General features: G+C 38.5%; 1 protein-coding gene across 1 annotated transcript in view; it reads left to right on the top strand.

The window, feature by feature from the left end:
• LOC102261243 overlaps window positions 1-26,701 on the top strand; it is an 85,965-nt gene that overhangs the window by 37,268 nt on the left and 21,996 nt on the right. Inside the window, exons 13-16 of the mRNA XM_005860497.2 lie at window positions 1,013-1,112; window positions 11,719-11,758; window positions 15,820-15,871; window positions 25,982-26,096. Of these exons, the coding sequence (XP_005860559.1) occupies window positions 1,013-1,112; window positions 11,719-11,758; window positions 15,820-15,871; window positions 25,982-26,096 (307 nt within the window). The remainder of the gene's footprint in view (window positions 1-1,012; window positions 1,113-11,718; window positions 11,759-15,819; window positions 15,872-25,981; window positions 26,097-26,701) is intronic.

A 26,701-nucleotide genomic window follows, 5' to 3' on the forward strand; every position in this document is an offset into this window, starting at 1 on the left:
GTGGGGAGAGGAACAACTGTAATAATCTGAACAATAAAGATTTAATTTAAACAAAATAAAAAATAAAGTTATAGAGACATGAATTGATAATTAAGGACAAGCAGATCTTCAGAATAAGAGGCAGAACTAGACCTTAGAATTTCTCTCTTTCTAGTGAACTTCCAAATGACCACACATTTCAAAGAAGGTGATTACTGAATTCTTTAAATTTTTAAATGACATTTTTATTTATATACTTTTATAGTTAATTCTGTTTCCAAGTAGGATAATTGATTAATGCTATGAACTACCCAAAGATTGTAGGTCATCTTTGTTGCAAATATTCTTCAGGAGCTATAGCAATTTTACACATATAATTTAAAATCATCTGTCATATGAAAACGTAATGGGCATTGCCCTGGCTGGTGAGGCTCAGTTGGTTGGAGCATCATCCCATGCACCGAAAGGTCACAGGTTTGATTCCTGTTCAAGGCACATATCCAGGTTGTGGGTTTGATCCCCGGTGGGGGTACGTATGAGAGACAACCGATACACGTTTCTCTCTTGAATCAATGTTTCTTTCTCTCTCTTTCTCTTTAAAATCAATAAAAACATACCCTCAAGTGAGGATTAAAAGAACAACTAAGAAACTATCACCTTTTAAGAAAAAAAGTAATGAGCATCAATTAAATAAAAGAAAGGACAAATGGAAAAAACAACAAAGGCATTTTACAAATACAATTTTAGCAATTTTCCAACCTATCTTTACCATGTGTCAAGTTAAATTCCTAAGATAAAATAATTATTATTAATATATAGGGGACTAAGTGTTTTATCTTCTATTTTAAATGTTTATTTTGTGAACATGTGTGACATAATCAGGAAAACTTATAATAATAAACTTCTTATAGTAAACATGCATACCAGAAATATTTATATAACCCAGAAAAAAAATCTTCTTTTATGGTGCGCAAATACAGATTGTGCCTTATTTTGACCTCTGCATTTGTTCATTTCTACTCTTTGTCAACAGGGTCCGCGAGAAGTAGTTCTTTGGCTTTCGGTACATCATAAAGAGAAGAAGGCACTGGAAATTTTTTCAAGAGAAATTGCACCAGCAGGGACTGGAATGGGTAAGCATATATGTGTTTATAGTTGCAGTTCTGAGAATTCCTTACTTTCTAATTACCATCGTCAGTTGCAATATTCGTTAATTAGACCTCTGAATATGCGTAATAGTGGATTTGGGTGATAATCCCAGACAAAGCAACCTGGTAAAGTTTATTATAGGTTTGCTGTGCCCATGTCACCACCCACCCCATCCTGGGTTCCAATTTCCCTACATTAGGGTCCTTTTTCCCCAGAATGGACTCCTCTGGTGCCCTCTGAACAGGTCCCGTGCTGCCCTGTGCCACTCCACCCCCGGCCCCGACACACAGGGCCCTTTCCTTCGGTGCCCTTGCTTTCCCCTCACAGCTGAAATTGATCTGCCACCCTCACCGGACTGGGCCTCTCAAGGCTTCAGTTTTGCTAATCCAGTGAACTTATCCTATCATGGGATATAACTTTTGAAAGGCCATGAATTCCCACATTGCACATATGGAGAAATGTGGCTTAGGGAGGGAAGTAGGTAAAATGAGAGAAGGCAGGTGCCCTCTTTTGGCTCCTAAGAAGAGAAGTAAAATTTTCTAGTAATATTAGTGGCACGGGGAAGAGTTCTGTTCCTGTTCCACTACCTTCCTTTTCCTCTACCTACGATGAGAAATGGAGGGGGGAATTGAATATTGGCGATGCAAGACTTACATTTTAAAATTAATACAAAGCAAAAGTGAACAAGTGGGACTACCTTAAACAAAAATACTTCTGCACAGAAAAAAAAAACCAACAACAGCCACCAATAAAATCAGAAGGCAACCTATGAAATGGGAAGTATTTGCAAACCATATATCTGATAAAGGGTTAAGGAACTTATACAATGAACAGCAAAAAACCCCCAAACAATCCAATTTAAAAATAGGCTGAGGAATAGACATTTTTCCAAAGAAGACATACAAATGGCCAACAAGTACATGAAAAAATTCTTGAATATCACTCATCACGAGGAAAATGCAAATCAAACCACAGTAAGTTGTAACCTTACACTTGTTAGAATTATTTAAAAAAGAGAGAGTGAGATAATAAATGCTCCTCAAGAAGGGGGATTGGGAGAGGGAGAGAGACAGAGACAGACAGAAAGGAAGAAAAGGAAGGGGGGAGGGGAAGAAGAAGGATTGGGACAAAAATGTGAACATATTTTTAAGCTGCAAAGTAATACACATGAGCAAAATGCAAAGTGATCTCAATGAAATATTTGTACAGTATCTATATAATCTAGTCCTGTCTCTTCTCAGACTGCATATTGCTCATCACTTTTTTATTGATGATTTGGAATTGCCATTTTGAACATGCGAACTGCATAGACTGATACTCCCTCTGTAGTTTCCATTCATCTTCAGGTTTGAGAGAAACAAAATCTATAATGTGTTTTACTATTTTTTTAGTTTGTGATGCAGCTAAAAAACAGTTTCTAAGTGATACTGAATTTGGGAAGGAGTTTAGGGATTCTGGGTACTATTAAATATCCTCATTCTAGGACAAATTTTTTGGTACGGTTTCTTCTAATGGGACAATCAGAGCACACAGGCACAGCGTGGAACAGCTTGACACAATTTTACATCCTGCATAACGAGTTGCCAGCTTTCTGCTTTCAGTCAGTATCTGTGCCTTTGCTGCTCCCCAGTAATCCAATCCCACATTGCAGATTGCAGCACCCCATTTCCAGGTGTCAGATTCTATATAGGTCAAGGTTCTTGATCTCAAACAGAACTCAGGCGAGTTTAAATAGAAAGAGATTTATTGAAAGTTATTAGGTGTCTCCCAGAATCTTAGGAGAACCATAGAACCAGTTTGGATACTACTCAGTCAACACACACACACACACACATTGATTCTGCAGCATCGGGCAGGTAGGAAACTGTATGTCAGAGTCCACCTTAGTTGTCTCAGAAGAACACAGGGCTCCACCACCCTGCTCCCCAGCAGATACCAACTCCCTGCATGCAATGCCCACCTCTCATGGGTCATTTGTCATCCAAGTCCTGGTTAGATGCCTTTGCTTCCCTGAAACTTAGGCCACATGCCAGCACTCTAGCTACAAGAAGACTGGGAAATGTTGGAGTTAGAATGGGTGAGGGTGAGCCAACCTGCAGGACTGGCCGCAGTTCCCTGCTCCCTTACAATTTCATTGTGAGACTTTAGGCAAGGTGCTTACCCCTCTCTAACGAATCCATTTTCCTAATACCTAACATGGGATTTTGGACCTCATGGATTCCAAGAGTTTTTACAGTAATGCAAATCTGCATCTGTACTAGTTACAGTTCTGGCTTCCAGTGAGGGAATCCTTACAATAACTAGTGAAAGTAAGTCAATGGGATTTATTGACTCAGAACTTAATTGTGGGAAGAGCAGGGCTGAAGCTGGCATTAGCGGTGTCTGTCTGTCTCAGCTGGCCTCTCACTGTCTCTCCTCTCTCCTTTGTGTAAAGACCAGCTCCTCCATGAAGCTAGTGCAGCAGCCCCTGACCACTCCAAAGCTCACATCTGAGATCATAGAGGAAAAGAGTTCTTTTCCAGACTCAGTTTTAAAGTCCCAAGAAGGACTCTTTCAGGCAAGCTTGGCTTGTGTGCCTGCTCTTATGGGCAGAGGAGTGGAGCAAGCATGTCAAACTCTTGGCCGGCGAGTTTGACATGCTTGCAGTAGAGTCTTTAACCAGAGAAGGGGTCCCATAGGTGTGGCCACAAGAGAATTGGTTTGAGCAATCAGCCACCTCCAATCTCTGACCAGTGCAGATTCTAAGATGTGGGGTTTGTTCATTTGTTTTCAGGCTTTCATTTTGTGAATCTCAATGTTGTGAAGGATTTAGTAGGTGATGCAAACACCATATAGATTGAGCACCTGCAATCAGGGAGTTTAAAATTTTGTTATAGAGATAAAGCAAATAGAGGCATATGAAGATTTAACCACAAACAAACAACATAATCCTTCCAGGGAAAGATTTGAAATCTAAAAGCAGTTGAATTGGAACTTGAAGGGATGCATTTGTTTAACAGTTTTGCCAGGCATTTCCCCCCAAATTATATTCCCAAACCAAATCATGTTTGGCTTAGACAGCGGTTCTCAACCTGTGAGTCGCGACCCCTTTGGCGGTCGAACGACCCTTTCACAGGGGTCGCCTAAGACCATCCTGCATATCAGATATTTACATTACGATTCATAACAGTAGCAACATTACGGTTATGAAGTAGCAACGAAAATAATTTTATGGTTGGGTCACAACGTGAGGAACTGTATTTAAAGGGCCAGAGGGTTGAGAACTACTGGCTTAGAAGATCATTGGTAAAATATAACATTAATATTTTTTCTTGAACTTTTGGCCTTCCCCTTTTTTCGAAGATGTTGACTGTGTTGGTATATAATGTACTGTGGAAAGTACATTATTATACTGAAATATATTTTGTCTTTAGCAATCAATATGATTTTGTACTTTGACTTTACACTTTATGAACATAGCTTGTATAACAGGGAGAAAATCTACCATTTTCTCCTTGACTCAAAAAATAGGTGGCTCATCTTAAAACTTATGTGGAATGCAGATAGCATTTTGAATATTAGGTTCTATTGTGTTGGCAATTAGATTGTGGAAAATGGGTGAAAAGTTCCAGCCGATCAATGTGATGGTCTTTGGTTCATCGTACAAATGAACTTCCTCGTTTTATAATCTGAAGCACATGCATATTAAGTAGAGAAAACTAATTGCAGTAAATCCTGGCAGTAATCTGGATATTTCAATAATGTCTCATTGTTATTTCTGAATTTACTTGTAACCCTGTTACATAAGGGTCTTATTTTTAAATTGTTTTAGTCTTGTCGGTCTCTCTCTCTGATTATTAATTTAGAGTGACTGAATCAGATTGTGTTTAATTAGGTTTTATATTTATATGTCATGTCAAAGCTCTTGAGTGTATTTTGTGCCTTTTTTCTCGTGGGCATTCCATATAGATGTAGTTAGTGGTTTGTACATACTCTGATTAACTATTTCTTTCTTCAAATTTCTATTGCCATAGACAATGAGCACTTTATACTAGCTGCTTTCTTGGCTGTAAAGACCAGCTTCTCCACGAAGCCGGAGCAACAGCCTCTGACAGCTCCAAGGCTCACATCCAAACCACTCTGAGATCAGAGAGGAAAAGAGCTGCTCGTTCCCAGACTCGGTTTTGGAGGCCCAGAAGGACAACCTGTCCACCCTATTTAGGATCGCCTAAACATAGCCTGTCCCCCTTCCCTGATTTTTCTTGAGGGCGCTTACCACTATATGACCTACTTTAAAAAGATTTGACTTACAGTTGACATACAATATTATATTAATTTCAGGTTTACAACATAGTCATTAGACATTTACACATCGCTGATCACTCCTTGCTTTCTAAAATAGGATATACATTTATGTTCAATGAAGGCATGAATGAACTAGGTGCAAAGGACAGCAATTCCAATAAGTGCAATGTAATGGTTTTAATGACTATCACAGTTATTTTATGACTATTTATCCCAGCATTTATGCCCCTTTTTTTATTGTAGGGCAGACTACAGATGTTTAGGAGGCTGAATTTACAGGGCTGAACTGGATTTGAGAAATAAGGGAGGGGCGTCAAGGATCATTCTGGGATCTGGCTGGGACCACTGGGTGGATGATGGTTCCACTCACAGAAAAGGAGAATATGGGGGAAGAAGCAGGTTTGGGTGGTATCCAGTAGGGAGCCACTGAGGAGACATCAATATATAGATACTAATTTCATATAAACATGCAATGGATTTGCTAAAGAGGATCCTTCCAAATATGCTTAGAAGGATTTGCCAGAGGCTTTTTAAAATTCAAGGAAATAAAGTATTTAAAAAAGAATGCAATGGTCATGGTGTCAAATGCCACAAAGAGGTCATATAAGATCAAAACAAAACAAAAAGTTCCCATTTGATTTTGCAGTAAGGATGTTACTGATGACCTTGGCTAAAACACTTTCAGTCAAGTGGCCAGGGCTGAATCTAGATGCAGCGAGTTGAGGAATATCATTGCTTTTATCATGAGAAAAGTAGTTGGTGTGAATAAAGAGGTCTTATATATGGAAATGCTACGCTTGAATATGGAGTTGAGTAAAGATAAAGAGAGGCCTGTCACCACAACTGAAGTAGCGCCTGTCCTAGTCACTCTCTAGTCTGTTACCCTCCTTCTTTTTGGCAACCACTGGCTGCAATTATGTTATTTATCGGCCATGACTTTACTGTCTGTATCTCCCATCTAACATGTAAGCTCTCCAAGGAGGGCGAGTGATTTTTGCCATTCACTACCAACTCTCCAGTACCAAGAGTCACGCCTGGCTCATAGGGGATGCTCAGTACATTTATGTTCAATGAAGGCATGAATGAACTAGGTGCAAAGGACAGCAAAGTAGAACTGGGTGAATGTATCACTGGGAAGGTCTAAACCTCACTTAAAGGGAACCAAATGGGTACCTTGAAATACTTTTCCTCCTTTGTCATTATTTGAATGCATAATTTTAAGTCCTTACTCTTTAATATGATGGCTGATTCTTATAATAAAATAATCTTGTACAATGCATTATCCTTATACGAATTAGCAAATTTTTCTTAAGGTGAGAGTCAAGATTCTAGAAAAAAAGCAGAAATGGATGTTGAACAAATTATATATATATAATTTATACATACATATACATACATATACATACATATACATATACATATATATGTATATATGTATTATTTTAGGGTTAAATAACAAACTGAGATAATAAGCTTTAGAAATAAGTAAGCTCTTTTTTTAAAGGCCAATTTAGTAAAATTTTGAATGATTGTTACAGTGAAACAGACTGACATACCTCAATGTGGGGTTGGGGGGATGAGAAGAGATAAACCAAAGAACTTATATGCATAGCCCATGGACATTGGCAATAGGGTAGTGAAGACCTGAGGAGGAGGTAAGGATTGGGCAGAAGGAGGGGAAAGGGAAGGGGGAATGGGGGATAGCTGTAATACTATCAACAAGAAAAAATGTATTTTAAAAAATACAGTGTAATTTCAGTAGAACTGGGTGAATGTATCACTGGGAAGGTCTAAACCTCACTTAAAGGGAACCAAATGGGTACCTTGAAATACTTTTCCTCCTTTGTCATTATTTGAATGCATAATTTTAAGTCCTTACTCTTTAATATGATGGCTGATTCTTATAATAAAATAATCTTGTACAATGCATTATCCTTATACGAATTAGCAAATTTTTCTTAAGGTGAGAGTCAAGATTCTAGAAAAAAAGCAGAAATGGATGTTGAACAAATTATATATATATAATTTTAGGGTTAAATAACAAACTGAGAGAATACGCTTTAGAAATAAGTAAGCTCTTTTTTTAAAGGCCAACAATTTAGCAAAATTTTGAATGATCGTTACAGTGTAACAGACTAACATACCTCATTGTGGGGTTGAGGGGATGAGAAGAGATAAACCAAAGAACTTATATGCATAGCCCATGGACATTGGCAATAGGGTAGTGAAGACCTGAGGAGGAGGTAAGGATTGGGCAGAAGGAGGGGAAAGGGAAGGGGGAATGGGGGATAGCTGTAATACTATCAACAAGAAAAAATGTATTTTAAAAAATACAGTGTAATTTCTAGAATGAGCAATGAAGGGTAGGGATTGGGCAGAAGGCGGGGAAAGGGAAGGGGGAATGGGGGATATCTGTAATACTATCAACAAGAAAAAATATACTTAAAAAATACAGTGTAATTTCTAGAATGAGCAATGAAAAAACGACTATGCCATCTTATTTTCAGAAAGAACTGAATTGGCATTGTGTACATTCTGGATATCAGTCTTAGATATATATGTTTCTTAATAATCAGTGCCAAGTTTGCATAGACCATAACTGGCTTGTGTATATTTTTGGTGGTTGATAATACTGTAAATATTAATTTGACACTTTACTTTGCTTTATTTCTATGTCTTTTATTTGTGAACAATCATAAAATCTCATGTGGCCCAGATAGCAGGAGTATGCAATGGGGACTTACTGTTAGGAATTTAAGCAGAATTCAGTAACTATAAAGTATTTCTCTAATAGGAAAAGAATAAGACAAACCCTCTCTTGACCTTTGTTTCACATTAAAATGACCGGAGTTTGACACCAAAATGACAGCTGGTTAAAGCAGCCTGAGATTTCAAAGTGCTTGAGTATATATAAATATTATGACTGATCTCATAAGTGTATTGGAAAACACTTTCAGAAAGGTCCTTGGTTTAACAGTTTGCTACATTTTGGTTTTATCTTCTGAATTTAGAAGAAATAGAATAATTAAAAACATGTAGTTGAACTCAACAGAACCAAGATCAGAGGTTAATACTGTGAATGCATATTACCATGTTGTGCACAAACCGAGGGCTCAGATCCTTGTAGTTTGATGATATGACAGATACCGCTCCAAATTAATTTTATGTCAATAGCAATAGCATGTAGAAAATCCATCACTAAAATTTTGTTTGGCCACTTCCTTTTCTGTAACAGAAGATGTTAGGGCAGAGGGAACTCTCAGAAATCAAGGAAGGTCATGGACAGATCATTTCTATACTCTGGTCTCCTAAGAGTCAAAAGGGCATATCTACTGTCAAGCCTCTACTCCTGAAAATTCTCTTGACTTTATGTTTTAAATCTCATTCAAGCTACTGCTTATCCTAAACATGTATCATTCGGAAGGGCTAGGTAAACCAGACTCAGTTTTGAAGGTCCCAAGGAGGACTCTTTCAGGCAAGCGTGGCTTGTGTGCCTGCTCTTGTGGGCAGAGGAGTAGAGCTACTTGGAGTTTCTGTGCAGTTCTCTGTGGGCAAGAAACACTTGGGATGACCCAGGGAAAAGAATAGGAAGCAAGATTAATAAACAAAAGTCACAGTGATGAAGTTTGTTATTAAACAGAACAGATTAAGATTATCGGCCGCACAGAGTTCAGGCAGAAGCTTTCCCATGAGGCTTGCAACATTTCTAAAAGGCATTAGCATCAATTAGTGAAGAATTAATTCAGAAATGTGGAGGTTGAGTGGGGACGTGTCATCTGCGTGGGAGTGTAGATCTGGGGAGCAGAGAAAAGGCTGCGCCAGTCTCCTGCAGGTGGCATGGTTGGCATAGATTGAGATTAATGATTTTATATCTTTTTATTTTTACTTAAATATTTTTTATTGATTTCAGAGAGGAAGGGAGAGGGAGAGATAGAAACATCAATGATGAGAGAGAATCATTGATCGCCTGCCTCCTGCATGTCCCACGCTGGGGATTGAGCCCATAACCTAGGCATATGCCCTGACTGGAAATCGAATGGCGACCTCCTGGTTCACAGATCAACGCTCAACCACTGAGCAACACTGGCTGGGCTATTTTTTAATTTTTAAAAAAATAGTACATGCACATGGTACAGAATTCAGACACTGCAACAAAATCAAATGAGAATTAAGTCAGCTTCTCACTTCAACTCCCAGTCCCCAATTCATTCTGAAGGGTCAATACTTTTTTGTAAATCCTTCTATGCTGTATGCATAGACAGGCATTTATATACAACTTTTTTTTCCAACACAAACAGTAGTATCATATACAACATCTCCATTTTATGCACAGATAGCATGCAAGTCATATTATTCTAAACCTTGTTTTTCTAACCTAATAGATAATAATTTCATTCCTTTTAATTTCCTCAATTCCTTTTAACAGCCACATTATATTCTATCCTATAGATGTGAAAAATTCCCTGTGATGGACATTTAAGTTGTTTCAAGTCCTTTGGTTCTATAAACCATCATTCAAAAACCTGGAAATCACCCTGACACTCTCCTCTCTCTCTCATTCTCCACACCCAGCGTGTGGCCAGATTCTATCAGTCCCACCTACGCAACATGTGGTGTGCATCTGTTCCCTCTTGCCACCTCCACTGCCATACCCCAACCACTTCCGACGTGGCTTCCCGCATTAGCTTCTCACTGGCCTCCCTGACTTCACTCTTGCCCGCTTCAAGTCCTTCTTTACAGGCAATGAATGTGAGCTGTTCTCATCATAAGAGAAAGGCAAACTACAATGAATGCCATTTTCCACCTATTCGGTTTTCAAATTTCAAAAATTTTGATAATATAGTGCTTTTGTAAGGGCTGTAGGATTACTAGTATAGGCACTCATACATTGCTGGTGGGCCGTATAAATTAATTCACTCAGTTTGGGGAGCAATTTGGCAATATCTATCAAGAATGAGAAAGTATATGCACCTTTGTTTGTTTTTCCCTGCGGCCTGAAATGCTTATTTCCTTTGCTTATTCCCTTCTTTTATCAGTGACTTCCACTGAGAAACGTTTCCAGTCTAAATTTGGTTCCCTTATTAGCCTATTTCATAAAAGGATGCAATTACATATTTATTTGTATGGATTTTACTTAGTGTCTGCTCTGAGTACCACTTTTTACTTTGTCAGAAGGGGTAGTGGAAAAACTCAAGGAATCTAAATTCTGATCATTCGACTGCCTAACTGTGGGCTTTCAGAGAATCACTTAACTTCTCTGGACTTCAGTTCTCTCATCTGTGAAGTCAGAAATCTAGACTAATTGACTTCTAAGGCCCTATAATTTATAGTATTGAAATAGTATGAGGATATAGTATAAAGTGAAATATACATAAATATTCAATGCTGGTTGTATTCTTAATATAATGTGAAATTCACCTAAATATTGCATGCTTGCATAAAAGAATTTTATAAGTGACAGTTTAGTTGATTATTTTCTTCTGAGTAACTTTACTTTATGATTATTTCCCACAGTATAGTTTCTTAATTCCTTTCTTACCTTTTATAGATGTGTCAGCTACAAGATAGTCTTATATGACAAACCCTTATTGTTTTCTTATAATGCTCTCCTTGCCATATTTTTATAAGGCATTATATTTTAGCCAACATGTATCATTTGAGTTATTAGATCATAGAAGTCTTTTCTCATTCTTGTTCTTAATTAAATTATAAATCCACTAGGTGGTGTATATGGACAGAGAGAGAGAAAAGTTAGTACCATTTTCTTCTCTATAACTCAAATTTAAAAAGTTCTGTTTAGGAAGGCCAACCATGATTATGTTTTGGTTTTTGGAGCAACGAGAAGCTGTCCCTATTAAAAAACAAAACAAACCCACACAAAAAACACAACCAAAAAGGATTTCCTGCAATAAAGTTTAAGGTTTCCCTTGGCTATTAAAAAGAGTTAATTCTATAAATTGAATATTTAAAGTAGAAAAATGTATCAAATAAGTACAATGTTATTCTATTAATGTGATGAAAATTGTTTGCTGTCTTATCTCTTTCAGCTATTTCAGTTGTAATAATAACTTGATCCTATTCCATATGAATTTTTACTTGTCAAATTATTCCTCCATTTACTGATTCTTAATTATGAATTCTGGACATGGTTTTAACTTGCATTTTTCTGAAGAGCTTAATAGCACCCTGTGTTAGAAAATTAATCATTTGTTACAGTGGACCACACTGAGGTTATATTATACCATTAATCAAACCCTTATATCAAGTAAGAAGGAAATTGTTTTTGTTTTTGTTTTTTCTCTTTAGCACCTGGTCTGACGGGAGTGGTTGGAGGTCGTCCAAAAGTGTGAGTTTATTGATGATATGCTAAAGTTTGTTTTTTATATATTGCTCCCCTCACATCATTTTCTGGATAGGGGGTGAGAGCAGGGCAGGTCTGGGGTCCTAAGCCTGTCCTCCTGGCACATCTTGTTCATTAACTCTCCTGAGACTCCCGGGAGCCTACGGAGGCTCTTGAACAGTAAGCTGACCTTATCTGAGAGGCACCTGTGCTGATCCTGGATGACTCAGGAAGGTGAATTGGTCCCTGGGGTTAAAGTTCTCATGAGATAAATGGCTTTTCTAGGGAGTAGAAAAATAAGGCTGAGCTAACCTGTTTTTCCAATCACTAATTTACAGCGGGGGAAATACAATTTATTGACAAGTAACGGAACCTTATTTAGCTTCATCTAACAAAATTAGAGGAAGGTGGCCATCTCATTTAGGTTAGGACTTCTACCAGAATTGGTAGTTCTTTTCGTAAAAAATGAAGTAAGTTCGTGTGCTGTAGTGGAATTTTCTAGCTGCTTTGTGTTCTATTCTTTGGCGATAAGATGTGATATGTTAAGATTACTGGGTTCCACTGTGTATTTGTGTCAGCTTAATCAAGAATGCATGGATTCTCTTTTAGAGAGAAAGAGAATCCATGCATTCTTGATTTCTGATAAGACAGAAAAAGAGCTTCAAAAAAAAGTTATCTCGTACTGTTTATTCTTTTCTGCCCATTCTGTCCTGAACTGTCTACAACAAAAAGGGTTTCACCCCTACTGGTCCTTCAGAACTGCCCTTGTCAAGGTCTCCCATACCATTATTTTGTTTAATACAAAGGTCGGTTGTTGTCATCATCTTACTTGCTCCCTGAGCATAATTTGGCACTATTGGCCATGATTCTCCTCCTTTAAATACTTTCTTAACTTGGCTTCCAAGGCACTGGCTTTCTGTGGATGTCTACTGCCTCGTTGTCAGAAACTCCCCCATCTCCTTTGCTGGATCTTCCTCCCCCCTGACTTTGAAACCTTGCAGTGCCTCAAGGCATGGACCTCCCTTCTTTTCTACCTACACTTGCACCTCTGATGAGTTCATTTTATCTTTACCTTTAAATACCGCCTATATGCCAATGGTTGTCCAATTTATTCTCTAGCTCCTTTGTCTTCCTTGGTCCTCAAACTCACATACTATCTGTTTACTTAATAACTCCCATTGGGATGCCTAGTAAACATCTCAAGCTTAACATGTCCCAAACTCAGCCCCACAATCCCCATCCAACCAGTCCACCCTCTTTTCAGCTAATGGCAACTTCAAGCCCAAAACTTTCATGTCATTCCTGACTACTTCCTTTTCTCATGTCTTATATACAGGCCAGTTCTGTGTCAAAAGTTGTCAGAAGTTCTGTGTCAAAATATGTCAAAAGTCTGATCACTTATCACCCTCACAATGACCACCCTGGTTACAGCCACCATCATCTCTGGCCTGAATTATTACAATAATCTCCTAACGGATCTCCCTGGTTCTAGTTCCCACTGTAATCTGTTCTCAAAATAGAGTGACTGTTTTTATTTTTAAAAATTGTTTTGTTGCCGAACCGGTTTGGCTCAGTGGATAGAGCGTCGGCCTGCGGACTCACGGGTCCCAGGTTCGATTCCGGTCAAGGGCATGTACCTTGGTTGCAGGCACATCCCCAGTAGGGAGTGTGCAGGAGGCAGCTGATCGATGTTTCTCTCTCATCGATGTTTCTAACTCTCTATCCCTCTCCCTTCCTCTCTGTAAAAAATCAATAAAATATATATTTTTTTAAAAATTGTTTTGTTGTCATTGACACTATTGCAGATGTCTCCCATTCCCTCCCCCACTTTGCCCACCTCCACCCAGCCCCCACCACCTTCCCCTGGCCTTCCCCACACTGTTGTCTGTGTCCATGGGCTATGAATATATGTTCTGTCTTTAAACATGTAAGCCAGATGATATCACTCCTTTGTTTCAAATCTTTACTCTTACCTAGAGTAGATGCTGAGTCCTGAAGATGGTCCAGCAGGTTCTGCCCAATCTCTGTTCTCCAGTCTCCACCTTCTCCCAGGCACTCACTGTCCACCAGCCTCCCACACTGGCCTCACTTCCAGGTTGCCTCAGGTCTTTGCACTTTCTCCTCACTCTGACTCAAATGCTCATGGCTCCCTCCCTCACTTCAGGTCTTAGCCCAAAAGTCCTTTCTCAAAGAGAACTACTTGACCACACTATTTAATGTTGCCTAAGATCCATTAACACTTTCTGTCCCCCTACTGTGCTTTAATTTTTTTTAGGGCACTTATTACCATCTGACCTACTATCTATTTTACTAATTTATATTCTTTATTATTTTTTCAAATAAATTATCAATTTCTTGCTCTCTCTCTTCTTCCAGCACCCCCATGAGGCAAATGTTAGTACCCTTGAAGTTGTCCCAGAGGGTCCTTATACTATCCTCATTTTTTTTTATTCTGTTTTCTTTTTGCTGTTCTGGTTGGGTGTTTTATGCTTCCTTATATTCCAAATCACTGATTTGATTCTTGGCTTCATCTAATCAACTGTTGATTCCCTGTAAATTTTTCATGTCAGTTAGTATATCCTTCATTTCTGATGGTTCTTTTTTATGGTTTTCATATCCCTTTTTATGCTGTTGAAGTTCTCATTAAGTTCATTGGGCATCCTTATAACCAGTGAACTCTGTACCTAGTAGATCACCTGTCTCCATTTTGTTTAGTTCTTTTTTTTTCTGGAGTTTTGTTCTGTTCTTTCATCTGGGACATGTTTCTTTGTCTCCTCATTTTGGCAGCCTAACTGTGTTTGTTTTTATGTATTAGGTAGAGCTGCTACATCTCCCAGGCTGGGTAGAGTGGCCTTATGTAGTAGGTGTTCTATAGGGTCCAGTGGCACAGCCTCCCCCCTCACCCAAGCTGGAAACTCCAGGTGCACCCCTCTCGCCCTGTGCACTGTGTACACCCTCCTGTTATAGGTGAGTCTTGATTGCTGTTGACACATCAATGGGAAGGATTTACCCCTACAGCGATCTGCTGCAAGGATGGACTGGGACCATGGACCTCCCACCACCATGGAGGATCAATGAAGTCAGGAACCAAAGACTATGTACTGTAATTCTGTTTACACAAAGTTCAAAAAACAGGCAAAAATAAACTCATGTTTGGGGATACACGCTTAGGTGGGAGAACTATAAAGAAAAGCAAGGAAATTATTTTCATCAACGTCAGGATAGTGATGACCTCTGTCAGGGGTGGTAGTGATTGGGAGAGGCAGGAGGGAACCTTCTCAGCTGCAGGCAGCAATCTGTTTCTTGACATTAGTGGTGATTATATGGATGTTGTTTTGTGATAAATCATCAAACTGTAATGTTTGTTCCCTGACCTTTTCTCTATAAGTATTATATTTCACTATAAAAAAGGTTTAAAAATATTTAAGGATCCCAAGGTAGTTGGTCCCATAAACTTAATCTTGTACACCATACAATTTAATAATAACTTATTTTGTCTTTAGTTTCAACTCTTGGTCAGTTCAGTCCACAAATATTCAATGCTTTCTCTAGGTCTGTGTTTCTTTCCTGTTTAAAATTTTTGTGGGTTTTTCTTATACTTTGTTGTCTGTCCACATTAGATAAGTCGATTTCCTCCTGACACTTGTATTTAGGTTAAACTTAAATATTAGATCACACTAAAGGCCATTTATCTCTGTCCGTGTCTAGAAATGATTCCCTGGCTCCATGCGGACTTCTTTTAGGTCTTACGGGAGACTGGATGAAGGAATGTACTGGTGAAAATCCAGAGTTTGTACTAGAAAAACAACTTTTTCATTCAACTTTTAGTGACCCACTAATGCTTGGCTTTTGTGTATATAAAGGCACTTTCTGATGAAGAAATATGAGTGCTCCTTGGTATGCTCAAAGGGAAATTGATGGGTGTATATGGTCAGTAAGAAAACTAGGTAGAGGTGGGTCAGGCATGACAAGTGAGTGGAGGTCTGGAAACCCTACCTCCCTTTTTTCTGAGCCCTCAGATTTGTAAATCTAATGTTTATTGTCCCTTCTTTTGTATTATATTCTAGATCTCCTGTTCTAAAACCATTTTTCTTCCTGTATCCCAAAAAAAAGGTTAAGGTAAGAGAGACTCCTCAATCTGCTTCAGTAGTATCTTAATTATACTTTCAAGCATATGTGATACTGGTATTTTTTGGAGAGATTAGTTTTGACAAGCCTCTTTAACTGTATTGTTCATTTCATTAAAAGATAAAAACTGTTAACGGTCATGGTTGCGGAATGGGTCACTCTAATTACCTGATTGTTCCTATTATGTGAAGATTAACCCTCCCCATGAAGTGGATCTGTCTTGACTCAGATGGGTGGACTACACATTATTGCATCTGCATTTTTTCCCAGGGTTACAAATATGTACTGGATATTGTCTCGGTTGTTCACTTTTAAATATATTGTACGTTGCCAGTTATCTTATGTTTGGGAATCCGGACAGCACTCACAGTGAAAATATATTCATAAAATGTAAATGTCTCTGATAATTTAAATTAAACAGAAAAAAAAAGGAAAAATAAATGTTTCTAAACTTTCACACATAAAACTTTAGGAGCCATAAGCACGCCTGAAAACAATGTATTTCTTTAAAAAGTGATTGTCAAAGTAATCCAGTGCTTCTGAATTTTTTAGTCAGCAAAATTAGGGAGTTTTTTTTAACTAACATTTAATGCTAATAAATTATATGAAGGGAGGGATCATATCTATCTTATTTACCACTATAGCCCCAGCACAATACCTGGCACATCATAGGTGTCAAAAAATATTTTTAATGAATGAAGTTTATTGTGTTAGGCAACATTATGTGTGCTATTTTATTTAATCTTCACAGTGATATTACAAGTTAGGTTTTGCTATCCCCATTTTATTGATGAGGAAATTGATTCTCAAGAGGAGAAAAGAATTGCCCAAGGTCACACAGAAACCAACTAGAAAATGGCAGACATGGGAATCAAACTATGATGTGCCTGACTCCAAATCTGACATTTGATGATGACACTAATTTGAGCAAAGACAGCTAGTTGCCTTCCCAACAACCATTTCCCTCCTCATCCTTCATCAAAGTCCTAATTTTGTCTTAGTGTCCTATTCCGTCAGGTGACTCAGGTAAATCCTGATTGATCTAAGCCAAAATAATGCTCTCATTGCCCATGCCTGCCTGTGACCAGTTGAAATATAACCTGGCTGGGTCATTGAGATTGGAGAGAAATATTCTTTTTCTTTTTTAAATATACTTGTATTGATTTCAGAGAAGAAGGGAGAGGGAGAGAGAGATAGAAATATCAATGATGAGAGAGAATCATTGATCAGCCCCCACTGGGGATTGATCCCGAAACCCAGGCATGAGCCCTAATCAGCAATTGAACCGTGACCTCCTGATTCATAGGTCGATGCTCAACCATTGAGCCACACTGGCAGGCAGGGAAATATTCTTATGGTTGGCGGTAGGGCGAGGGTTCTGGGAAAGGATTTTGTTTTGTTTTTTTGTTTTTTGTTTTGTTTTGTTTTGTTTGCCTCTTTAACAAAGAAACACAAGGGGAAAGCAGACCTTTCTCTGACTCCTAAGTGTTGATATGCAGTGGTTTTCAACCTTCTGGCCCTTTAAATACAGTTCCTCATGTTGTGACCCAACCATAAAATTATTTTCGTTGCTACTTCATAACCGTAATGTTGCTATTGTTATGAATCGTAATATAAATATCTGATATGCAGGATGGTCTTAGGCGACCCCTGTGAAAGGGTCGTTCCACTGCCAAAGGGGTCACGACCCACAGGTTGAGAACCGCTGATATAGGGGGATGTAATGCCTAGAGCTGTTGCAATCTTCTTGCTGCCACGAGGGGAGCTAGGAGACCATCTTAGATGCCTAATGTACTGCTGGGCTCCCAGTGTTGCTCAATAAGTGGTAACTGTCAATCATGTCCTTGCTTTTTACTCAGCCAGTTACTTCAGAGCTTGAGCCACCAACCAGTCACTCTTATCTTATTGACATTGTCAAAACTAATTACGCCTCAATTTTAAATACCTCTTTTCTAAATGGACATATAAAATGAAACGTTAGTCTAGTTTTTATCATTATTTTATGGAACTGGAATGTCTTCACTTATTCATGAATTCACTATTTACTGGTGCCAGTTACTGGGGAGCAATGGTAAATACTTGAAAATGCACAAGGAAGAACAAAGAGAGATAGTCCATCGGCCTGGTTAGAAAGGAGAAGAGTCAGGGAAAGGTCAAGGAGGAAGGGTCAAGGAAGTCTCTGCACTGGAGCTGACAAGAAGTGACATTTGAACTGAATCCTAAAAAGCCAGAAGGGATTATCCAGGTTGGAAACAAAAAAGGGCATTCTCTGCAAAGGAGGTAGCATAGGCGATGCATGGGTTCTGAGAGAATATGGCACAATGAAGGAAGTACAAGTAATTGAGTATATAGAATACAGGTTGGACAAATCTAGAAAGAAATCTAGAGAGGTGAGCAGGGCCCTGGTCACAGAGGGCCTTGGGGCCAAGCTGTGGTATAAGGCATAGATCAGAAAGCAGTAGGGAGTTACTGAAGGATAGTAAGGGAACATGATGGTACCTGAACTTCAGGAACATCACTTTGGCAGCAGAGAAGAAAAATTTGGGGAGGAGAGAAAGGGAATGATTAGAGAAAAGAAAAGCAGAGAAATATAAACCGGAGCTTTTAGATTCAAGAGATATTTAGGAAGTGGTTTAGGTAGAACTTGGTGACTAGATATGAGACATGAGAACGTAGTGGGTAGAAAGTTTTCAAGAAATGCAGATCTGGCACGGGGCTGTGGAGGAGGCCGCCAGACATGAGTTAAGGGCTCCAATGCACATAGTTGAGTGCTTCACTGTGGTTTTAAGAGTAAGAAGGGCTGGATTAACCCACATTTGGGTAAGTATTGCAGAAGGAAAATGGAGCAAGAGAAGTGAGAAGTTGGATGTATTGTTTATTTTTTAATGTGTTTTTATTGATTTCAGAGAGAGAGGAAGGGAGAGGGAGAGAGAAAGATAGAAACATCTGTGAGAGAGAAACATTGATTGGCTGCTTCCTGCATGCCTTTTAGTGGGGACTGAGCCCACAACCCGGTGACCTCTTGGCTCATGAGGCGATCGATGCTCAAGCAACTGAGGCACACAGGCCAGGCAGAGGCATTATTTAAAGAGACAGGTTGAAGGACTAAACCAACCAGAAGAAAGTCTAATATGTGGAATGCAAGGATAGGACTTCATTCCAATTCTGGTGGGTAAGCAGCTATAATTGGAACAATGAGGGTAACAGGAGCTTGTGGTAAGAAAGTTGAGCAGTGTGGTTAAAGATGTTACAAGTGGAATAGCTCCAGGTAATAACAAGGGGAAAAGGATGAGTTGTTGATATCTGTGTGGAGATGAAGGTTACTAGAGTTGAAGAAGCCAAAGTGTTGGATATTGGAAGGGTCACCCAGATGGCAGATTTGGGATGGAGGGAGAAATCATAAGCCATGCTCCAAAGTCTCTGATACATGTCAGGGAATGATGAGAACAACAAGAAGGGATGGAAGATAATAAATTTGAAATGTACAAGTTTTAAAGGGAGAGTTTTTTGATTTTTTTACAGAGAGGAAGGGAGAGGGATAGAGAGTTAGAAACATCGATGAGAGAGAAACATCGATCAGCTGCCTCCTGCACACCTCCCACTGGGGATGTGCCCGCAACCAAGGTACATGCCCTTGACGAGTGATGAAGGAGAGGCATGGTCCTTAGCTAGAGACAGAGGCGGAAACCAGTACCTCCGACATGAAGATGGCAAGTTGGCTTACATTTGTGATTTATTCTGATTAACCTTTGAAAGCAGAAGTTTAAAGTGTATTTCTTTTATCATAAAGAGCTTTTCATGTGTTTATTTTTTTTAAAATATATTTTATTGATTTTTTTACAGAGAGGAAGGGAGAGGGATAGAGAGTTAGAAACATCGATGAGAGAGAAACATCGATCAGCTGCCTCCTGCACACCTCCCACTGGGGATGTGCCCGCAACCGAGGTACATGCCCCTGAACGGAATCGAACCTGGGACCCTTCAGTCCGCAGGCCGACGCTCCAGCCACCGAGCCAAACCGGTTAGGGCTAAAGGGAGAGTTTTTATAAGGAATTGGAAGAAGGTTGAATTGCCAAATGCTAATAGTTATTTAGCACTTATGGTGTGCCAGCTTCTGTTCTAAGTGATTTACATATACTAAACTTATTTAATTCTCACCTATGAGGTAAGTACTATTATTATCCCCATTTTCCAATGTGGAAACTGATGCTCTGAGACTTTTAATAACTTGCTCAAAGTACAAAGCCACGATTCCAATCTAGGCTGCAAAGTTCACACTCTTACCCACATCACGGACCTGTCAATTCTGCTGGACAGGCCCAGCTAGCTCCTGTTGGTTAAGTGGTAAGTTCAAGAACAAACAGCCTCCACTGAAGAGTGTAGGGAGGAGGTAGTGTCTGCAGTGGGGAGCCATTCAAAAAGGGCAGAGCATGACTGGTCCTTGATAGCATCAATTTCTCTATATTTTGTAGAGTCCATTTTATTTAGTACTTAAACATAATAGTGTGCCTTGGAACTATGTGTTAATATGTAAACTTCCTCAGGCCTTTTCAGAAGTGGGTGTGGTATACTTTTATAATAAATGGTGACATTAATTATTAACTATAAGTATTCAATTATGTAAAGGAATTCATTTGGATCTCTCAGAGAACTTATACAACATTCTGACTAAGAATGGCTAAAAGAAACTAAAATATGCAATCTGGAAAAATACACTGCTCTACTTTTTCTCTGGCATTCCTAAGCTTTGTGGCGACTAGTTTATTTGGGATTCATGACTACCTAATAGAAAAAAAATTCTCCTTCTTTTTCTTTTTTTCTTTTTGTTACCTGTCAGACATTGTCTTAAAAACCAAGAGCTCAAGGATGCTAGAAGGCATTATAATCCAAAGAAGCCTATTTTTTTTTACTCAAATTAAGTTCTTTTTATTTTCTTAATTAAGGCCCAAAGAATCTTTGAATAATGTGCTAATCCAATGAATCACTGAGAAATTAGCTTCTCTGTCTTATAGGGTTACTACTCTTCCTGAAAAGTGTAGCCCATAGACATGAGGAAAATACAAATTCAAACAAAAAGAAATTTATGGTGTAATTATAAACTAACTGTACCAGGGATTCCTAATGAGAAGTCTGCATGTCACAATTACATTTGAGAACTCTGGTACATATAAAATAAGCTCTTTCAAAATGTGATTCCAGTTTTATTTAGAAATGCATCTACTGAAATGAAGCATAATGCACACAGGTTATGTTAATCATGAATGTGATCATGGATAGTTTGAGTAGATTTGTCAGATACAGAGTCTCCATCAGGTAATTTGTGAAACCAAATTATTATTATTCACCTGAAAGGTTCAGAGAGGCAGTTTTTGAAAGGTTCTTAGTGAAGCTTTGGCTCCTAAAAAAAAACTGTACAGTTTATAGACCGAATAGTTTCTACACGAGGGGAGAGAAGAGAAATTGGAGCATTGTCAGTAAAAAAAAAAAAAAAAAAAAAAAAAAAAAAAAAAAAAAAAGTTACCTTTATTTCTACTACCACTCCATTCTTTGAAACAAAAGTAATTTGTGAAGTCAGGAAGTAAAGGCAGTGAAATTCAACACAGACCAGTTTATCTGATGCTTTTTCAATGTCCAGTTTGCACGGCTCTGAGTTCCCTGCTGAACTGTAGCCATATGGTGGGGCGGTGGGAGGGGAGGTAGAAATAAGTTGCAGTCTTTCCCTTCAGGTTGCTAATAATATATTTGAATTTTATGTTTATTGTTCTCTCGCTTGTTTATATGGTCTTGCCACTTATTTATAAATTTCTAAACAATCCATTGCTGAGTTTACATAATTTTGAACTTTATATAAGTGGAATCAAGCTCTTTTGTTCTGTAACTTAGCTTGTTTTTTTCACTCAAAATTATCTTCTGAGATTTATCAGTGTTGAGGCATAGAGTAATCATTTATTCATTCTTCATCACTATAGAGTTTCATTTTATGAATATGCTATAGTTTGCAAACTTATTTTTGTTTTACAGGAATGCTGAAATTTTTGTAGGTTTTTGTTTGTCCGTTTTGCTCTTACACACATGACCACCTTGAACACCCTTGTACATCTGGTACTCATGTGCAAAAGTTTCTCTAGGTATTTAGTAGTACCTAGAGGTAGAATTGTTGAATCATTGGGTATGTGCCTCTTTATCTTTGTTTCTAGATAATGCCAACTTGTTTTCCCAAGTATTAATTTACACTCATCCCTTCAGAGTCTCTCCAACACTTGGTATTAGCCAACTTTTGAATTATTTCCAGTGTGATTAGTACGAAGTAATATTTCATGTAGTTTTAATTTGCATTTTCCATGTGTTTATTACCCATCCTGTTGCTTTTCTGGAAATGCCCATTTGTATACTTTGCCCTTTTTTTTCTGGGTTTGTGTGTGTGTGTGTGGGGGGGGGGTCTATCTTTTCTTAATGCTTTTTAAAAATATTTGATTTCAGAGAGAGGAAGGGAGGGGGAGAGGGCGGTAGAAACATCAATGAGAGAAAATCATCAATCAGCTACCTCCTGCATGACTGGGGATCTAGCCCACCACCCGGGCATATGCTCAGACCACGAACTGAACCGTAACCTCCTGGTTTACTAGTATAGGTTGAAGCTCAACCACTGAGCCACTGCGGTCATACTCAATTTTTTTTATTATTCATTCAAAGACCATGCTTGGCTTTTTTTATTTGCTTTATCATAAATTTACTTCTTATTTCATTAGTATTTGCTCTTGCCTTTATTATTTCTACTTTCATTGTATCTGTTTTGATGATCTTTTCCTAATTTCTTTTGTTGAGTGCTTACCACATTAATTTTCAATCTTTCCTCTTTTCACGTAGGAAATTAAGGCTATAAATATCTAAGTGCTATAATATGTAGGTTCTACATATTTTAAAATTTTATGTTTTCATTTTCTTTTCTAACTTCTATTATGTTCCCTTTTTGCTCATGAATTATTTAGATGTATATTTAGATGCACAAGCAATTATAGCAAGTTTGCAGGATACAATTAATCCAAAAGCCAATCGTTTTACTATATACCAACAATGAACAAGTGAAATTTGAAAAAAAAAATGCTATTTACATGAGCAGGCAAAAAAAGATAAAACACTTAAATATAAAGCTAACAAAATATGTATAAGATATATTTGAAGGAAACTGTAAAACTTGTGAAAGAGATTAAAAAAAACCTATAAATGGAGAGATAGCCCGTGTTCACAGATAAGACTGAATATTATCAAGAGAGAGTTTTTCCCAACTTGATTTATAGATTCAGTGCAATCATAATAAAAATCCCAGCAAGTTATTTTGTGGATGTCAACAAACTGATTCTAAAGGACCCTAATTTAAACTATGGACTTTGGTGATAATGATGTGTCAGTGCAGCTTCATTGGTTGTAACAAATGTTCCTTCCTGGTGCAGGATGTTGATAGTGGGGAAGGTATGCATGTGTGAGGATAATGGTATATGGAAACTCTCTGTACTTTTTGTTTAATTTTACTGTGAAAATCAAACTGCCCAAAAAATAAAGTCTTAAAAATGAGGTTTGGTTTTTTCTCTCCCCTAAGTTTGGAAGATAATTTTACTAGGACTCTCTGTAGGATGAAAGTTATAACACGTGGATTATTCCCACTATTGCTGCTGAAAAGTCAGCCGTCCGTTTGGCAGCCCTTCAGTGGTTAATGTCTCTTTTCTTTTCTGGCTTCTTTTTTTCTTTGGCATTCTGTCCTTTCCACATGTTGTGCCTAGGTATCCATTTCTTATTACTTGGTTTGGAATTCATTGGGTTTCGTTGCATGAGAGAATTTGTTCTTTCATTCATTTTGGAAATTTGTAAGCTGCTATCTCTCTGAATAATTACTTTTCCCTTTCTATTTTTTCCTTTAACTCCATGAAGTACTAGTATGTGAGACTCTTACTGTTCCCAAAAAACAGACTTCTTAGAGTTACTTCATCTTTGTCAAAAGCCGTAGAAAATATATCCTATGTAGGAGTTTCTGGACTTGCCCTTATAATCCACCTCAACCATGACCTTCCTGAATTGTCCTCCATTGTGAAAACCATTTGCTTAGAGTTGGAAAAATACAATAACACAAAATAATGTTTTCCATTGGTGGGATTCATAGTAACCTGATTTTTGGCAATATGGCTGCCAAGTTTTCAATTACAACTAGAGGCCCAGCGCACATGAAATCGTGCGCAAGTAGCTCGCTTCCACTTGCCTCAGCTGGCTGCCCCATCCGTCGCCACTTGTAGCTTGCGTCCCACCTCACCTGCTGCGAGAGCCGCTGCTCGTTTGGTCATGACAGCGTTACAGCGTGACGGCCACGAGCCTTTTATATAAGCGATAGTATTGAAACATGAAGTGACCCAGTCTTGTTATGGGAAATGATGGAACTGTTTCATGATGGAAATGGAGTGGGTAGTATCACCAATCAATGCCACCTGCAGATTTTTTATATAGTTAGCATAAATTTGGAAATTAGGGGCATAACAAGTTGAAAAGGAGTTTCTAGGGCTGCCAATATATGGCATAAATTTAAAGCTAATTTTTAAAAGAGATTTACAGCTCACTTTTATCAGTTGGTTTCAAAAAGCTTCCTATTCACCCGTTAATAAAAAGATAACCCCTAATTAGCTCCTCATAGGCTACTATGAAGTCATAAACAATAGGGAAATGGATACTAAGCTAAATACCAGCTAATGAAAGTCTCCATCTGGAAGTATTTGAAAGATAGCTTATCAGAACAAATATTCAAATGTATCTGCTTCAGTACATTTCTCAACATTTGGAAGGAACATATGCTGAATAAGAACCTGTAAGTAAACACCTGCTGATAGCATTCAGTATGGCCATATCCACTTTTGCCAAATTACCATCTAAAATTATTGAAATCTGTTATTGCCAGGGATCTTGGTTTTGTCCAGAACTTGCAATGGCAAGAAACAACAAGCTACCAACCCTTTGCAAATTAAAATAACAAGTGGCACAGTTCAGTCAGTTTTGTCTTAGTAACCTTAAAAAGAAAAACTAAGCAACAATTTTAAGCAGGCTGGACAGGATGGGAGGAGAATAAGGTTTCCCTTTGTTTAGATGGAACAGCATGGATACAAAAAAATAATTCAGGGGTAAGCACAGAATACCTTTCCAGCTGATAGTTATTGCTTGCCTACTCTATACAGCGTGGTTCGGATAATCACTGCACGTGCATTGGTCATGAAGAAGATCAAAAATAATTGCAAGGGCCACCTTGGAAATAACTAAAACTCATACAGTTTAGTACATTTATTGAGAGCTTGTATGTTGCAGGCGCTGACTGTGCTAGACATTAGGACAAAAAAAAGAAAAAGACATGGCTCCACCCTTATGTGCTTATATAAATGAATGCATTCATATAAGTAAATTTAAGACATGCTATTCTAGATTCCCTGCCACAGTGTGACTTGACTGTACATGGGTGTGTGAGCCAGGTTCACCACACCCTGATGCAAAGATGAGAGTGACTAGCTATGACACAGAACGCTCCATTGTAAGGCTCTGGCACTTGAGCGGTGTGCCTCAGATGAATTCTCTGAGGACTGGGTGGGGAAGCTGGAAATGCTCTTTCAGGGAAATTGCACTGATGAGGCAGCCATTAATATACAAGAAACAAAGAGTCTTTCATTCCTATGTCAGCCTCAGGGCTCTACTTGCTAGTGCTTCTTCACCTTAGTTTGCCCCAGACTATCAGAGTTCATTGTCACTCTCTCCTCCCCATCAGCAAGCAGAGGCAGGACTGAGATCGGAATACTTACCCAGAAGCAGAAGAGAAGTTTGTAGGTTGTGGGGTTGGTTTGTTTATTTGTTTGTTTGTTTTGCACTGAGAAGAATGAGAAAGCAATAATGCTTCATGTAGTCCCATAAAAGCAGAACTTTAAAAAACAACAACTAGAATTAGTTTCAAAAACAGAACTTCTACGATGGGAGTCAAGAACTGACCAATTAATATTCCAACTAAACGAAATTATAAGTACCTTCTTATTTATACAATCTTTTTTCCCCATTTCCTGGCTTAACAATTTTTTTTTTCAGATTGATATCCACCTGGTTAATGGAGAGCATATTGAAACCTTCCACGAAGATCTCACCTTTGCACAGGACACATTGGCTTCACCGAGTTTACCCAAGATAGCTGATGACCTGAAAGGTATATTCATACTCTCTATCCGGTATGTTCTGCCACAGTAGTTATTCTTTGCATTTTTCATTACTTTTATTCTTTCAGTGTATCTTTAGCATCTGTAAAGATGATGGGCAAGTATGTAGGGCACTTTGGCAGGAAGTCTTAGGGGAGGTGTGAGGAGGGGAGTGTCTCAATAGAATATTCATCAGCTTTCTAGGTGTGCTCTTTCAGGGTCATGGTGCCAGGGCAGGGGGTTATTAGTCAATGTAGCTGGTCCTGAGGCAGCCAGGAGTCATTTGTCTGGTTTTGCTGCTTTTCTGGTCCTGGAGCTGCAATACCACTGAGGCCTGGATGTTATCTCCTAGGGAGGAAAAGTCAGGGGGGGAGAAGTTACTCTGGGAATGAAGTCCTTGTTTTCCTCAGTTTTGCCCCTTGCTAGGCACCCAGGGCTTTCCACCCTGGTGACCTTTTTGTACGAGGCTTTAAATTGCTCAGTTAGTTGTTGGTTTGTTGTTGTTTTTTTTTTCCAGCTATCTGTCTCAATTTGCCTATTCCACTTACCAAGGAATTTTTCTAGCTTCTTACTAACCTTCCTCAGTAACTGAAACAGGAATTGTGTTGTTAGGGGG

This window comes from Myotis brandtii, unplaced genomic scaffold (genome assembly GCF_000412655.1).
Source record: "Myotis brandtii unplaced genomic scaffold, ASM41265v1 scaffold136, whole genome shotgun sequence".
NCBI classification, from domain to species: domain Eukaryota; kingdom Metazoa; phylum Chordata; class Mammalia; order Chiroptera; family Vespertilionidae; genus Myotis; species Myotis brandtii.